Source organism: Corylus avellana, chromosome ca2 (assembly GCF_901000735.1).
Source record: "Corylus avellana chromosome ca2, CavTom2PMs-1.0".
Classification (NCBI taxonomy): Eukaryota; Viridiplantae; Streptophyta; class Magnoliopsida; order Fagales; family Betulaceae; genus Corylus; species Corylus avellana.
In genome coordinates, this window is record NC_081542.1 from 33822010 (window position 1) to 33837568 (window position 15559).

At 37.3% G+C, this 15559-nt stretch overlaps 1 protein-coding gene across 1 annotated transcript; it reads left to right on the forward strand.

Annotated features, from left to right (window-relative positions):
• The first annotated feature begins 1402 nt into the window (after positions 1-1402).
• On the forward strand, positions 1403-8912 carry LOC132171607 (ras-related protein RABF2a). Its single transcript, XM_059582974.1, has 7 exons — positions 1403-1637; positions 2684-2761; positions 2867-3034; positions 6014-6062; positions 6320-6393; positions 8092-8185; positions 8601-8912. Exons 1-7 carry the CDS (start codon positions 1599-1601, stop codon positions 8699-8701), a joined length of 603 nt encoding a protein of 200 aa, XP_059438957.1. The 5' UTR covers positions 1403-1598; the 3' UTR covers positions 8702-8912.
• The last annotated feature ends 6647 nt before the right edge of the window (positions 8913-15559 follow it).

The window sequence follows — 15559 nt, forward strand, 5'->3', positions numbered from 1 at the left end:
TTAATGTCAATTGTTAGATCCACAGTCTAGTAGACCTAACCACTGGATTTACCTAAGAAGCATCCTATCATTTAGATCAAACCACTAGATTGAATGATCTTGATCATCTAAAAATAGATGATCATGATCAGATCGCTCCGATGCTAAGTGCTAAGTGCGCCATCAAGGCATCACTAGCGCCCTACAGCCCACGCCACGCGCGGTACTATAACATGTACTAGGGTGTACCATATCATAGCTCATTTAATAGCTTGAGTTTGTTAGGCCTTATAAATGCTAACAAAATCTTCATTTAATGCTCTTTAAAGCCTTCTATTTAAAACATTCATAGGACACAAAATAATCTATAGGGTTAAATACTTCAAACCTCCATGAGGTTTTACAACTTTATTTTTTTTCTTGGGGTTTCATTTTTATCATAGGAAGTCCCTGTGGTTTTGATAATAGACCAAGTTAGTCCTCCGTCAGTTGACCGTTAGTTGACTTAACGAAATTTTACATGGACCAATCAAATGTTGACATGTGGCACCTACTTAATTTTTTTTTAAATTAAAAAAAAAGTATTTTCGAAAAAAAAAGAACAAAAAAAATTGGCTACCCTCAAATGACCAAGGGGGTGGCTCGGCCACCTCCAATTTTTTTTTTTGTTTTTTTCTTTATTGGGGGTGGTTTCGGCCACCCCCTAGGCTCTATGGGGGTGGGCCGGGTGGCCGACCAGTACCCACTGGCGGTGGTTTCGGCCACCCCCTTGGTACCAAGGGAGCCACCCCCTTGGAGCCAAGGGGGTGGCCGAAACCACCCCCAACCACCATTGGGGGTGGTTTCGGCCACCCCCAGTACCCACTATGGGTGGCTCGGTCACCTCCTTGGAGCCAAGAGCCACCCCCAATTGTTTTTGTTTGTTTTTTTTTTTTTTTTTGAAAATACTTTTTTTTTTTTAATTTAAAAAAAATATATATATAAGTAGGTGCCACGTGTTAACATTTGATTGGTCCACGTGGAATTCTGTTAAGTCAACTAACGGTCAACTGACGGAGGACTAACTTGGTCTATTATCAAAACCATAGGGACCTCCTGTGATAAAAATGAAACCCGATGGGAGAAAAAATAAAGTTGTGAAATCCTAGAGGGATTTGAAGTATTTAACCCTAATATATATATTGAAAATATTTCAACATAAAATTTTTTAAAAAAATATTCATTTCTACAACACCTCAAAACATTTTAAAAAAAAAAAAAACTAAAAATAAGATGATATTAACAAACACAATATTAATTTCTTTGAGAAATTATATAATAAACAAACGGACGGAAGCCCATTGGCCTGTAAATGCCACGTGCAACATGTCGGAATATACAAATGACGAAAAATCAAACAAAGAAAGTAAAGAAATGCCAAACAGCCAAAGGTGAGAAAAACATCGCTTTCACGTACCTTTGAGTCTTTCGTAGAAAGAGAGAAAAGAGAGGGGGGTTGGCTGAGGATCCTTCCTTGTGCCTTTGCCTTTGCTTGCATCAACTCCTCCTTCTCGTCAACGCCTATCTGAATTTCGCTTTTAATTCTTATCAATTATTCTGATCCTTGATCGATTACTGTCATGGCTACAACTGGGAACAAGAACATCAATGCTAAATTGGTAGGAACTTTAGCACTTAATGCCTCTTTATTTATTTATTTTTTCTTAAATTTTTTTTTGTTAGTATGTGCGTGTTTTCATGCGAATTCGATGTCGGCTTGCTTTGATTCTGAAGAATTTTAGTTCTTCTGTGGATAATTTTGATGCAATTTATGATGTGGGTTTAGCTTAATTATCAAGAATTTTGTTTGGTTTTGGATAATTTTGAAGTAAATTCTAATACGGGTTTGGCGTAATACTCAAGAATTTTGTGTGGATAGCTCATAATTTTGATGCGATTTCTGATTTTGGTTTGCTTCGATTTTCAAATTTTCTTCGGGTTGTGCATGCTTTTATTCAAATTCTGATGTCGGTGGGGCTTAATTCTGATAACTTGACTCAAATTCTGATGTTGTTCTAACTAAGTTCTCAAGGAATTTTTATTTTTTGTGTTGTGTATGATTTTGATGCAATTTCTGGCGTAGATAAAGCTCAATCCTTATTTTTCTTTTTTTCGATTGTGCATTTGTATTTGTATATTTTTTTTATCCCCGCTCTGTTATGGGTAACTATTATACTTAGTATTTGGTATTGTTATTTTTCCCTAGGACTGGTGCTTTTATGCAAAGCCAGATGCGCGTGTAGCATTTCTGTCTTCAAACAAATTTTGATTTCGGTCCGGATGATCTTGTGATGCTTGTCTCTTTCTCCATGCCAATGCTGATGTTTGCTTTGATGTTTTTATCAATTGGTGGGTGATTTCTGATTAAGTATGGAATATTATGATTGGGGCAACTATCATAGGGTATTTAGGTGAATCAGTACACTAGAACATAAGAATATTTAGAATCTTTAAGTTGAAGAAGCTTGTTCTGGTGTAGAGCTGGTTTGTTTAATTTTTCATTTATGAATAGGTTAATCATACCGTGAAGTGAGGATTTAAGCAATAAATATAGTTGTTCGTGTTATCTGTTTTTATTTTTCCTTTCTAATTTCCTTTTTTCTTTTGCAATTGCTCTGGGTTGATCCTGAGTTGCGTAATGGTAATGTTTGATGTTTTGCTTCAGGTGCTTCTTGGTGATGTTGGAGCTGGGAAGTCTAGTTTAGTGTTGCGCTTTGTTAAAGGGCAATTTATTGAATTTCAGGTTGGAGGCTATAAAGATTTTTGGATCTATTACATTTTCAACTGTGGCTTTGCCTCTTTGATACTGGAGGTTGACCTTTTTTTATTTTATTTATAATGATTGTAGGAATCAACTATAGGTGCTGCCTTTTTCTCACAAACATTGGCTGTAAATGATGCAACTGTAAAATTTGAGATTTGGGATACAGCAGGTCAAGAGAGATACCATAGCTTGGCACCTATGTACTACAGAGGAGCTGCTGCTGCAATAATCGTGTATGATATTACAAACCAAGTAAGTGAATTATGAGAAAATGAAATCTAGCTATCTGCAATTGGATGTAAAATATTGTACTACCTCTGATTGTACATTGTTGCAATTAATGTTATGGCTTTGTAATTGATGTAGCGTGACTTAGTGGATTGCAGCGAATAACAACATTAAGCAGCAGATAAATACTTTTAGATCATGAGACTAACAAATGATCTAAGAAATCTTTTTGAAAAGCTAGATACTCTCTAGGTTTTGAAGGAAAACAAAGAAAAAACTCAACTCTGAGTAATTTTTATTAAACAAACTCAATAATAATCCAAATCTCCATTTCTGGAGGCTATAAGCATGTATTTATAGCTCCAAGACTCCTAGACCTAATAAAACTACAAAGTAGAGTCCTTATTAAAAACCTATGAAGTGTGTCCGGATGGGACATACACCCTATCCGGACAGGTAAATAAAAACGAACGGAAAGCAAAATAACATAAGGGTGTCTGGACGGCTAGATAGCCTGTCCGGACGGGGTTTCCAGAAACCCCAAGATCGCACCCCTGTCCGGACAGCTAGAGGCCCTGTCCGGATGCCAATTTCCAGAAACTGCTTCATCGATGGTGTGTCCGGACAGGCTGGACCCATGTCCAGACATGACTTTCAGAAACCTTCCTTTAGGTCCCTTGACCTACATCAGTAATGGACTAATAATGACAGAGCAGTTGTGTTATGTGTTCAAGTTTATGTTAAAAATTCAACTTTAATATGGGAAGTGGGTAGGTATAGAAAGACAAGAAATTTAGTAGACCTATTTTTGATTCAATACAGTTCTATATGTTATGCAACGATCATGAAGCTTAAAATTGGATAATAATGATCAATTTTTTATAGCTTTGGATTGTATTTATAAACTGTGAAATGTACATAATAAATAGTTTCTCCCTTTTAGATTTCCCATAATCAGGGATGATGGCAGGAGTTTGGTCTAGGGGTGTTGGGCTGGACTGGGATTTTTTTAAAGCCTACCATTAATAAAATGATAACAAAGCCTATGAAATGACAAAAAGCGTTTATAGAATTAATTCCTACTCGTAATAGTTATACATTTTTGCAAAGTATACATCTATTATGAGCAGAGAGAGTACCTGAAAAGAAAAATTAGAATGTATGTTTCTAAAAAGCCTAGAATCCCTTTAAAGTCTACAAAAAATCTTGACATTATAAACCTTGAAATGTGAATAAATAGGAGTTGACTCGTGTATAAGTTCACAATTTAGACTCCTAGAAGGTTTTGATGTCTGAAGCATGGACGAACATGGAGGGGGCCAGAGGCCACTAAAAATTGGAATAAAACAAAAACTTTAGGTTTTATTTTTTTATTGTCCCCAAAAATTTGCAAAAAGAATTAAAATTTTAGGGATTTTGTCGTCATTTTATTCATGGTACCCCCCAAAAAAAAACAAATACCCTGTCCCTGGTCTGAAGCTATATTCCTTTTTCCTAATTTTTTTTCTTTCCCTTGTGTGTGTGAGAGTCTCTATTTTATTTTGTACCTTTCCATCTGAGATTGCTACTAGGCCTTAAGGTACATAGCCTGAGAGTGGAAACCTGGGGGCAAGCAATGTCTTCATTTCAAAATGGTGATATGGTTACTTAATTTATACTCTCTTTATTGCAAATATATGAAGTACTGTTTTTTGAATGTACACTGAAATATGTATTTATATAGATGCCAACATATATAATCCCATTCAAATGTTGAAAATCATTATGCAGATGAATGTTGTCATTAATGAAGGTTATCCTCTTGGGAAGTCATCCATTCACATGCATTATTACCTATTATTTCATGTTGTATGAGCCATAACTTGTCCCTTGACAATATTTTAATAAAGAGAAAAGAATGAAATAAGAAATGGTTTCCCTTGTTAGCACATTGCTAGATGAGTTGGTGGAAAATGGGTTTGTATTTGTATTTATCTACTTAGTCTTTTAATACAATAGCATTTGCAACCTTCAACACAAGGGTTGTCAATGGGCTTTTCATCATCAGCTTAGGCAACTCATTTATAGTTGCAAACATATTGACGTCCACCACATCATCATTTTCAATTTTATCAGCATTCTATTATACTACATCGTGTTTAATCATATGTTTGTTGGGCAATCAAATCCATCCACTCTCAAAACCATAAGCCCAACAACTTCTTAGAAAACTTGGACATAATCTTGCTTTTTCAGAACAGTCCCTTCCAGTCCTCCAATTCTTCAATAGATGCTTTAATTTAGACCTCAAGGGTTATTCCTGAAATGTTTTCAAAAGATTGTTTCAAGTATGTTCTTGATGTTCTCTCATATTATTACATATGGATTGAAGGAGATTTTCTTTTTCTCTCTGTTGGATGGAATTTTGGGAAGCTGCAGCGTCAGAATGAAGTTTGAGCTTATGACACTGATATTTATGGATATATTTCACTTGGGAATTTTTTTTTTTTTTTTAAAAAAGTGCTTGGCATAGAAGACAGTAAAGAACGTGTTAGATACATGCATTGCTTTGGATCAGAATATATGTTTGCAGGAAGATTGCCCCAGCCCTGAACTGAAAAGGGCAACAAACGAAATGACGGCATACTTTAGATATGCTGGCGTTTACATATGGTTACACACATGCACAGAACGAGAACCCCGGGGGGGGGGAGGTGCTACTTTGTAAAGAGCAGGACACTTCTTTTATTCTAATAGAATTTGAAAGTTAAGTTTAAAGCATTAACATTAGATTATTTGGCTAAAGGAAATGGTCTAGGCTTGCCTAGTTGGAGACCTTAATGTGTATCTCTCCTTGTATACTATATGAAGGTATTGATTTCTTGTATTTACAGCTGAAATTTTGAGATGCTTCGATGGTTATTGAAAGTGGAGAATTACGTTAATAATGCCTACTATGAAAGTTTCATTATTATAATTCAATTCAAGCAATGTTTCAGTTTCTTTTCTTTTCTTTTCTTTTAGGCCTCATTTGAGCGGGCAAAAAAATGGGTCCAAGAACTTCAAGCACAAGGTAGCATTTTACATTCTATGTTGTCTGTAGACAAACATGCTTTTATGTGAATATACCTCTCTCATTATTAGCTATTGCAAAATTGTCTACAGTTGACATTTCATGGTCCCACTTGTGATTTTGTTACACCATTAATTGAACATACTTTGTATTGACTGCAGTTGAAGAAAACTCGCATTATTGCTAACTGGTTTATTGCTACTTTATTTCTTCCAAAATTTCTTTAGTAATTTTATTTTCCTTCTTGTTGCCAAAAGGCAATCCAAATATGGTCATGGCACTGGCTGGCAACAAAGCAGATTTACCAGACACGAGGAAGGTGGCAGCAGAGGCAAGTACATTATTTGTTCTTTGATTAATGTGCTTCTTAATTGTTAATTAGTCTTTATTTCCCTTGTGGTAAATCAGTCAATGTGTGAAAGCTATAGCAGCTTGTGAAGATCATAAACTTCAGTTATTTAAGAGTGAATCACTTTTATAAAGTTTAAAATGTATGCCTAGAGGTTAGAGTATTTGGTGATTTTGAGAGTTATTTTTTTAGAATATATGACTCATCATTTGCTTCATGATTCTGTGAGGTGGCGGGGGCAGTGGGTTTTGGCAATTGACATGCTTGTTGAACAAATTCTTTTCTAGTTTTTTCTCTCGTTAGAAAAATAAAAAATGTAATGGAAACAAGAAAAAAAAATGGATCAGATGGAAAATACAAAAGTAAGAGATGCGACTCTAGCATAAGAAAAAGCGGTCAAGATGGAGCTTATAACCAAAGAACAGGGTTGTTGATGTTCCACTATCTTGTAATATTATAATGCTGATAACACATATAGGTTTTAGTTTCTTTTTTGCCTTGTGTGTGCCTTTTTTTTTTTTTTGGGGGGGGGGTGCGGGGGGCGCCTTATTTAGGGTTTGGTTTCCAAATTTTAATGTTGAATCAGCCTCGTTTGACAGTATCACATGCCAAAACTGTCTGTTATCTGTCTTCTTCCTCACATGGGGACAATTTTCAAATCTGAATATACATTTTAATTCCAGTAAGATTGCAGTTAATGCAATTAAAATGTCATCTTTTGTTGAATGGTTATGTGTAAACCTTGCTGGACAGACACTTATTTAGTCATAGAAAAATACGGGAAGTTCTAATTTGATATCTAAAGTTTAGATTGCAATCAAGTCATCAAATAATTTAAAAGTTTGGGATTAGGTATTTTCATTAGTCAGAGGTGACTGTGAATCTGGAGGGAGCAATTTTAACAGACATGAGATATGCTACAAGAACAGTTATCCATGTGGTCTACAAAAAATTTATTGAATTTAAAATTTTGTTTTGTAATTAAGTAAAACAAAAATTTGTAGAAGTCTTTGTTGACATATGACATATTATCAATTTTCTTAGGTTAGATAAGTGTGCAAATGTTTGAGTGGGCTTCTGTTAGCCACATCAACTGCAATATGAAAGATTATCATGACAGATCATCTATTTCTGTCAATTGGACTATGGAAGGATGTAATTGTGGCTTTTTATATTATTTAGAGACGTGATTGCAAATTTTTTTAAAAAATTTAAAGATCAAATTGAAAGTTCATGTATTTTCAAGGACTAAAATAGGTGTTGACCCAACATTATCCCCACATCTTGGTAAAGCCTGTTAAGTGGCTGATCTATACGTGTTCCGTGAGGGCAAAAAAGGAAGAAATTATAAAGGAATGAAAAAAGAGTATGCTATGTCTATTTCATACATTTTTAAAGGCTTTGGTAATGTAGTTTGTCCCAGAGAAGAAGTAAACATATGAAAGTAAATGAGTGTGCTATGCTTATTTCATACATTTTTTAAGGGCTGATTGATGATATAGTTTGTCTCCTTGGAGATTGATATTATGCATTAATGAAGGAATTATGTTTAGTAATTCTAGACTATATCTCGGCCTGGAACCTGTTTCTGATTAACATATCAATTTAGTTTTAATTTTAGTCCACATGTTTTATGTTCAGCATTTTGTGTTGCTTATGTGGTTGCTACTTTTCTTCCAGGAAGCACAAGCATATGCTCAGGAGAATGGCCTTTTCTTCATGGAAACCTCTGCAAAAACTGCAGCCAATGTCAATGATGTCTTCTATGAGATCGGTATGTTTCTAGGGGGGATTACTTAAAAGGTGCCTTGCGTGTCAAAACCCAAGTATGAAACTGAAATATGATGTAAAACTATTAAGTTGGTCATTTAGGTTGGGGTGTCAGCTCCGTGTTCCGGAGAAAGTAGTTTATATTGTATTCAGGCATCAATGAGTCTTGTATTTTATATCTAGTTTTTTTTGTGATTTCTGTTTCTGTATTAGGACTTTACGGGATGATGTGGGCCCGTAAGTTATTTAAAAGAAAGTTTGTCCAAATATTTCTGACCTGTTGAAAACTTATATAAGGACGGACGACACAAAATTCCCCTTTCTCTAGAAGGATTAATTGCTCTCCTGAGTGGTTGCACATGTGTAGTTTCTGTGTTTGTGAAATTAGAACTGATTAGTTTGCTTTTTTTGCTGTGCAGCAAAAAGACTACCACGAGTCCAGCCAGCGCAGAATCCATCAGGAATGGTTCTTATGGATAGACCTGCAGAAAGGGTAGCAAGTGCATCGTGCTGCTCTTAAGGAGATCTTTGGTACTTTTGCTAGTTGCCCAGCTCTGTCTGTCGTCTTGGCGCTGTGATGCACTGTAGAAATTAAACGTTTTCATTGCCGAAATTTGTGTGTCCGGATTCAGTACTCTGTACATGCATGTGTTTAGATGGTTTATATTTCTGGCAGTAAATGATTGTGGATATCGTCTTCTCATTTAATGAAATGGTGTGTTTTTTCCTGAGGACACGGTATGCCCCACGCCCTGTAATCTGGGTGGGTTAGTAGCCTTCCTTGTTGTACGTGTTGAAGATCTTCGATACTTAAAATATATATATATATATATATATATAAGAAAAAAGTAACTCATAATCTACATGGAAATATGTAATGGATATTGAAGCTTTTAGAGTCAGGCTTTTCTTTCTGGGTTTGTTTGTTTGTTTGTTTTTCTTGCAATCCCTTGCTGCCACATTGACTTCACAATTAGCAAGATGAAGTTTTGATTAACGCTACACACATACTCACTTTTTTATACCAATTTCTTCTCACTTAAGTGGTTTTTAAATTTACTATTGAATTTGTGATGGATCTTTATTGGGTGTGGAGAAATGGGTGTCGGGAAGTAGGAGTATCTATAGCATTACTCATAAGTGGCTTTTAAATTTACTATTGAATTTGTGAAAGCTACTTATTGAGTGTGGAGAAATGGGTGTCGTGAAGTAGGAGTATGTATAGCATTACTCATAAGTTATAAGGTGACCACCTTAGAAGAACTGGTATTTTGAGGCAAGTAGTGGATGTGAAACTGCAGGGATGTAATGATTCTTAAAATATTTGGATATGAGTAAGTTAAGTGAAAAAGCTTGTCAGAGCAAGCCGGCGGGAAATAGCTCCTAAGTCAATTATCAATTCAGAAAAAGAGAATGAAAAGAGTTTTCACTTGTGATGGGAGCAAAAGTCCCTGATACCTGCTTCAGGCATGCTATTATAGAGGCTGAATGTATCGGTTGCAATCAGTGTGCGAACCAGGCAGAGCCCAACTTATATATATATATAATGGGTAGAGGCTTCTACTTTTCAGCCCATGAAGCCTGTTCAAACCCACTACCAAAAATTATTTATGCTATGAGACTTCCACTTTTATTTACTATATATATATACAACCCATGACAATATGACATGTTTCAGCCAGAAAGGTGTTTGATTGACTCAATCATCTGCGATAAAATCTCTCTATATGGAGCAGCCGAATGAAGGATCCTTACTTTCAGCACAAATTACTTTTTGAATTACATTCTTATGGGAACCACTTAGAACTCACAAAAAAAAAGAAAAAAGAAAAGTAAACCACTTAGAACTATATATTTTATGAACAGTTACAACCCATGGCATGTACTTGCTTGTTTTTATTATTATTATTATTATTTTATTTCTTCTTTTTCCAACCAAAAAGGTGTTTGATAGTTTAGACAAGATGTTGGAAAATGAAAATGAACCACCAAGGGTGTGGTCCAGTGGCACTTGGGTTATCTTAGTGGGGTTAGATTCTAAGTTTGAATACCGCAATAGAAAGCGTTTATAGTTATTGGCTTGTCTATTGGCTTGGGTGCCACTAGCGTCTTTGGGAGGGCTAGTGTTATGGCTAGATCGATTTTGAAGGAATGCTTGCAGTTCTCACCATCTATGCCCTTTTTAAGTGCTGCCTAACGAGTAAGTGCTACTATGGTAACACCAAGGTACGTAGAGTAGCGACTTTGGTTGCCTCCTCTTGCATTTTTAATTAGAAAAAAAAATGTTGGATAATGACAACATCCTTTGGAGTAAAATTTTCAAAATTTGAGTATATTTCATTATTTTTGTACGTTAAAATATAAATTAAATGATTAAATTCATTCATTTCTATCGGCTTAAACTTTTAAGATATGTAGTAGTTTAACATAGTATTGGGTTAAAACGTGGTTACGGTTAGCGGTTATTGACTAAAACAACTAACCGTAACCGCCTAGGCGGTTAGTAAAATTCACTAACCGCCTCCACTAACCGCTTAGATGGTTAACCGGCGGTTAGCGGTTAGTAACTCTAATAACGGTTAACCGCTTTTTAAAAGAAAAAACTAAAAAAAAAAAAACGAAACGATGTGGTTTCTATGGTAATGCCTTCAAAAGCTGTTAGCGGTTAGCAAGCGGTTATTAACTGCCAACATTTTCACCGCTAAGTATATCGAAGTAAAGGTCTGAGTTCAAACCTTGTCTTCGTCAATCACATTTAATTTCAATTAAATATTTTACATGTACACATGAGGAGACAATACAAAGATTCTCTTCATTTTGAATGTCAAGATTTAATGTTTGTGCATATAATAATGGAGTATATAAAATCAATGTTAGCAGGTCTTTAAAAATTTTAAATAATATGGAGAGAATCATAACCCCACTTGAAGAGAAGTATTAAAGTATAAATTATGATGCATTTGGGTCCCAATAAAGCATATAATATATCTACTACGTTAGGCTCGATCGCTTCAACGTAGACAACGAATGGGAAAACAACCTGGTTATCCCCGACACTTTGTAATTAAATAATAGTCGTGAAGCAATGCACGAAAATACATTAATCATGTCGAACAAATGGCCTTTTCAAAATGAGATATGATAGAATTTAATAAAAATTTTATATTTTGCTCATAAAAGTTCATGTGGCAAGATGCCACATTATTTTATTTTTGTTTAGTCTTTTTTCCTCCACAAAAAAAATGATGTAGCATCTTGCCATGTAGACTTTTATGGGCAAAATGTGGAGTTTTTATTAGATTGAAGCATTTTTCTTTCAAAATATACAAGTTTTTAATTGTGTAGACTCGGATTTTGCTTATTTAGAACGTACCGATGATGAATATATGTATATGTACTCAAGCAATGCACGAAAAGACATGACCAGCAGCCTCTTGTTTCTGCAATTTGTTCCATATATATATAAATTGTCATACTAATCTTGTCGAAGCATAGAGAATGCGTTTCTCAATAGATTTGATCCATGCGGCTCCACCAATAATATATAAACTTGTTCCAATACAAACTTGGGGCTGAAAATGGTAGCTTGATAATTGTATAGTTAGAAAGCTGCATATTCGATCGGTATTAAATATAAGCACCAACACTAGCTAGCTGTGACAAAAAAAGATACGATTAGGAAAAAGAGAAAAAGAGCTGACGAACATATATTATAAACCCATGACCTGTGAGTTGTAAGGGTGGACTTCTAGCTGTCTCATAATATCTTATTTAGCTTCAACTCCTTCAGAATTACTGGTCGATTGATTTGGCTCCTATTATAGATGTATATATACAACCATCTTTCAATCATTTTTTATTTTTTATTTTTAAATTCAATAGATCAATCAATAGATTTGTAGACTCGTGTAGACTATACACAAATTCAATGTGGATTCATCTATATTCACTATAGAGATGGTTAAAAGATGAAAAAAAAACAGAATGAATTCTATTGGGTCATGGATCAGCTTCATAAGGCCCAACGGATCCCGAACCTGATGTCAGCAAGTTCACCAACCCGAGAAGGCCTTGGACAGCTTAGCCCGATGAGGTCTCAGACGCCCAGTTCGAGACTCAACTTATGGGCTGAAATAGTTAGGAGTCAAGGGGTAGGTCGGTCATTTCGGAATAAGGATATATCTATATTCAATTTAAATAAGGTGATCCCATCCCACATTTGAAAAAGCTATCTACAACCAAGACCACTTATCAACATATCAACTATCCCTATACAAACGGGATGGGCTATCATTCAAATTCAAAAGGTTATCTACCCTCATCAGGATGCGTGTTAGTTGTCGGTGCCTAAGCCGTACATGTCAGACCGAGGACTACTCGGTCATCCTCATCCAACGTCAATCGGAAGCCATATCCCTTATTCCACGATCTTAGGCTACTAAGATCACGAAGTGGCTAACAAACCCTATCCTTCTCAAATAACTGCATGACAGATATTGAGGGATAAGGGATCCAAGACGTACGGGGAATCAAACTCCATTTCATGCCTATAAAATGCAAGTCACTTTCAATGCCAAGGTAATTGCAACTCTTGCTCCCTAGCTTTCTTGTTGCTTGCACACTATCAGATTATTGACTTAGGCATTGTAGTATCCCCGCCGGAACACCACCGGAGACTCTAATCTTATTGTTTGCTCTTGTGCGAAGGCCCAACGCATCCTAAGACACCGCGACAACACCCGGAAAGTGTGCCACGTCACCCCTCGGAAAACTGGGCTTCAAGAGTTTGGTGCCGTCTGTGGGAAACGATTTCCATCAGTTCTTATCATACACAATCCATAATCCGATATGGTCCAGACACGTGCAACACATCCTTTGCCGGAAGGTCAAGTCGGGATGCCCGACGCGACTGCAACGCCTCCAAAGCTTGCCGAGTTCATGAAGCAAATGACTGCCTCCATGGATGCACTAAAGAAGCCGAACGAAGACCTTGCCACTAGGCTCACGGTTGCTGAAGGCCATAATGGCCGAAGGGTTCGTGAGCGTGAAGAGAGGCGCGAGAAGGAACATGAAGAAAGGCGTGAAAGGGAGAGGCGTGAGCTTATCCGCCAAGGCAAACAGGTCCAGGACCCCAACCAAAACCGGAACCACAATCAGGGGGATAGTGCCAGTCCAGTTCATGGCAGCCGTCATACCACTGTTTAGAATGAAAGGCCTCACCGCGAGAGGTCTCATCGTGAAAGATCGCACAATGACAGATCTCATCGTGAGAGGTCTTATCGTGATAGATCTCATCATGCACGGCATAATGAGACCGATGTGAATGCCGAGCTGAGAGACTTGAAGAGGAAGTATGTAGAGATAGCTGATAAGATGGCTAACGGAGATAACATATTGATGGCCGAAGAGCTCATGGAGAACACAAACTTGCCCTTCACAGATTGGGTTATGAGCTTCCCCTTACCTGACAAGTTCAAGATGCCTCATATAGATAAATATGACGGCAATGGAGACCCTACGGAGCATATGGAGAGTCTTCGGGAGCATTTCATCCTCCATAGAACCCCAGATGAGATCTCATGCCGGGCGTTTCCATTAACCTTGGCAGGAGTAGCCAAAGAATGGTTTGCGAGACTTCCTGTCAAATCTGTGGACAACTTCAAATCCTTGGGGTGCCTCTTTCTAAGTCAATTCTTAGCCACCTAAAAGAGGAAGAAAAACCCAGCTTACCTGCTTTCTATTGTTCAAGGAAAGGATGAGTCTTTGAAGAACTTCATGCTCAGGTTCAACAAGGAGAAGTTGAAAGTGGAAAGCCCGAGTGAGCAAATGATACTTGATGCTTTAATGCATGGGCTAAGAGCCGAGGGGCCATTGATGGCCGAATTAGCAAAGAAGTCTACATTGGTAACTCTCCGTCAGTTTCTAAACAAAGCGGAAGAGTATATCAATCAGGAAGAAATGTTGGGGCCTTGATGAAGTCCCAAGAAAAGGTTACCCAAGAAGCTAGGGGTAGCACAAAGGTTGTACCAGTAAGCTTTAGAAAAAAGGAGGAGAAAAACCCAAAGCAGCAAGCCAAGAAGACTCCTAAACTGAGGACCGACCCTCAGCGAAAACTCAGCAAGTTTACTCCATTGAACACTAGTATGACCGAGGTGTTAATGGAGATCAGAAGAGATCTTGCCTTTAGATGGCCAACAAAGTTGAAGGGTCACTTGCCGAAACGTGACTAGACTAAGTTCTGCGAGTACCACAACGACCGAGGCCACCTGACGGAGGAATGTGTATCTCTGCGCCAGGAAATAGAAGCTTTCATCCAGAATGGAAGATTGGTGAGATTCCTGGCAAGAGAGAGGAATAGAGGAAGAAATCCTTAGTGGCCCATATTACTTGAGGGAAACCAAGAAGCTCCCGGAGGCCGAGACCAAAGGCAAAGGCATGATAACAGTCCGAGAGATGATCGGTATGCTGAACCAATGCACAATCGACAAGCCGAACTGAGGAATGATCGGGACGCGCATCCCCCACCTTGGAATCAAGATGTGGTGGGAGAAATTCTTACCATCGCTGGCGGGATGGTTGGTGGAGGAGAGCCTAGCTTTGCTAGGAAGGCTCATGCAAGAAGAGTGTAGAAGGAAGAGGTTCTTTTCCTTGAAAGGCCTTCCAAGGCCCCAAAGCGAGATTCCATGGTTCTGTCATTCTTTGAAGAAGATACAAAAGGGGTAATGATGCCCCATGATGATGCACTAGTAGTGACAGTGATGGTGGCTAACCATGCGCTCCATCAAAATTTGGTGGATAATGGAAGCTCGGCTGATATCCTCTAATGGCCAGTTTTCAAACAAATGGGCATTGATCGTGTTAGGATCAAGCCATTTAGTTCCCCTTTAGTTGGATTTGCAGGAGAGCAAGTCCAACCCATCGGGCTCATCTCTCTCCCAGTGACAGCAGGAATAGCCCCTAGGCAGTTGATGTTGTGTTTTTGTGACCAAAAATATCAATTATAAAAATAACCACTCGCAATAGGACGAATCTTTGTAGGATACGGCTATAGAGAGGGTGTCGAACCTCAAGGACTGCAGGGGTTTAATTATCAAAATTAAAAGATCAAAGTTAACTTAATTAAAAGGGGTTTTGATTTGATTTGCTTAAAAACTAAAGTGCATGAAAATAAAAGAGATTTAAAATAAGAGAGAGAGAGTAGGGTATTGACTTCACCTCTATCCGCACAACAATGGTTAATCATAATTAATCCCATAAATTCATTCTATGCATGTTATAAATAAACAAGAAACTACCTTATTAAAGAATAAGCATAATCTATCTTCGGTTGGCACGGATCGTCCACCTAACCACTAAGACGCGGTACGACCCGTCTTCC

Coding starts and splice junctions, on each gene's coding strand:
- LOC132171607 (XM_059582974.1), top strand. CDS start 1,599: ATGGCTACAACTGGGAACAAGAACATCAATGCTAAATTG. Junction 3,035..6,013: donor TGTATGATATTACAAACCAA/GTAAGTGAATTA, acceptor CTTTTCTTTTAG/GCCTCATTTGAGCGGGCAAA. Junction 8,186..8,600: donor TGATGTCTTCTATGAGATCG/GTATGTTTCTAG, acceptor TTTGCTGTGCAG/CAAAAAGACTACCACGAGTC.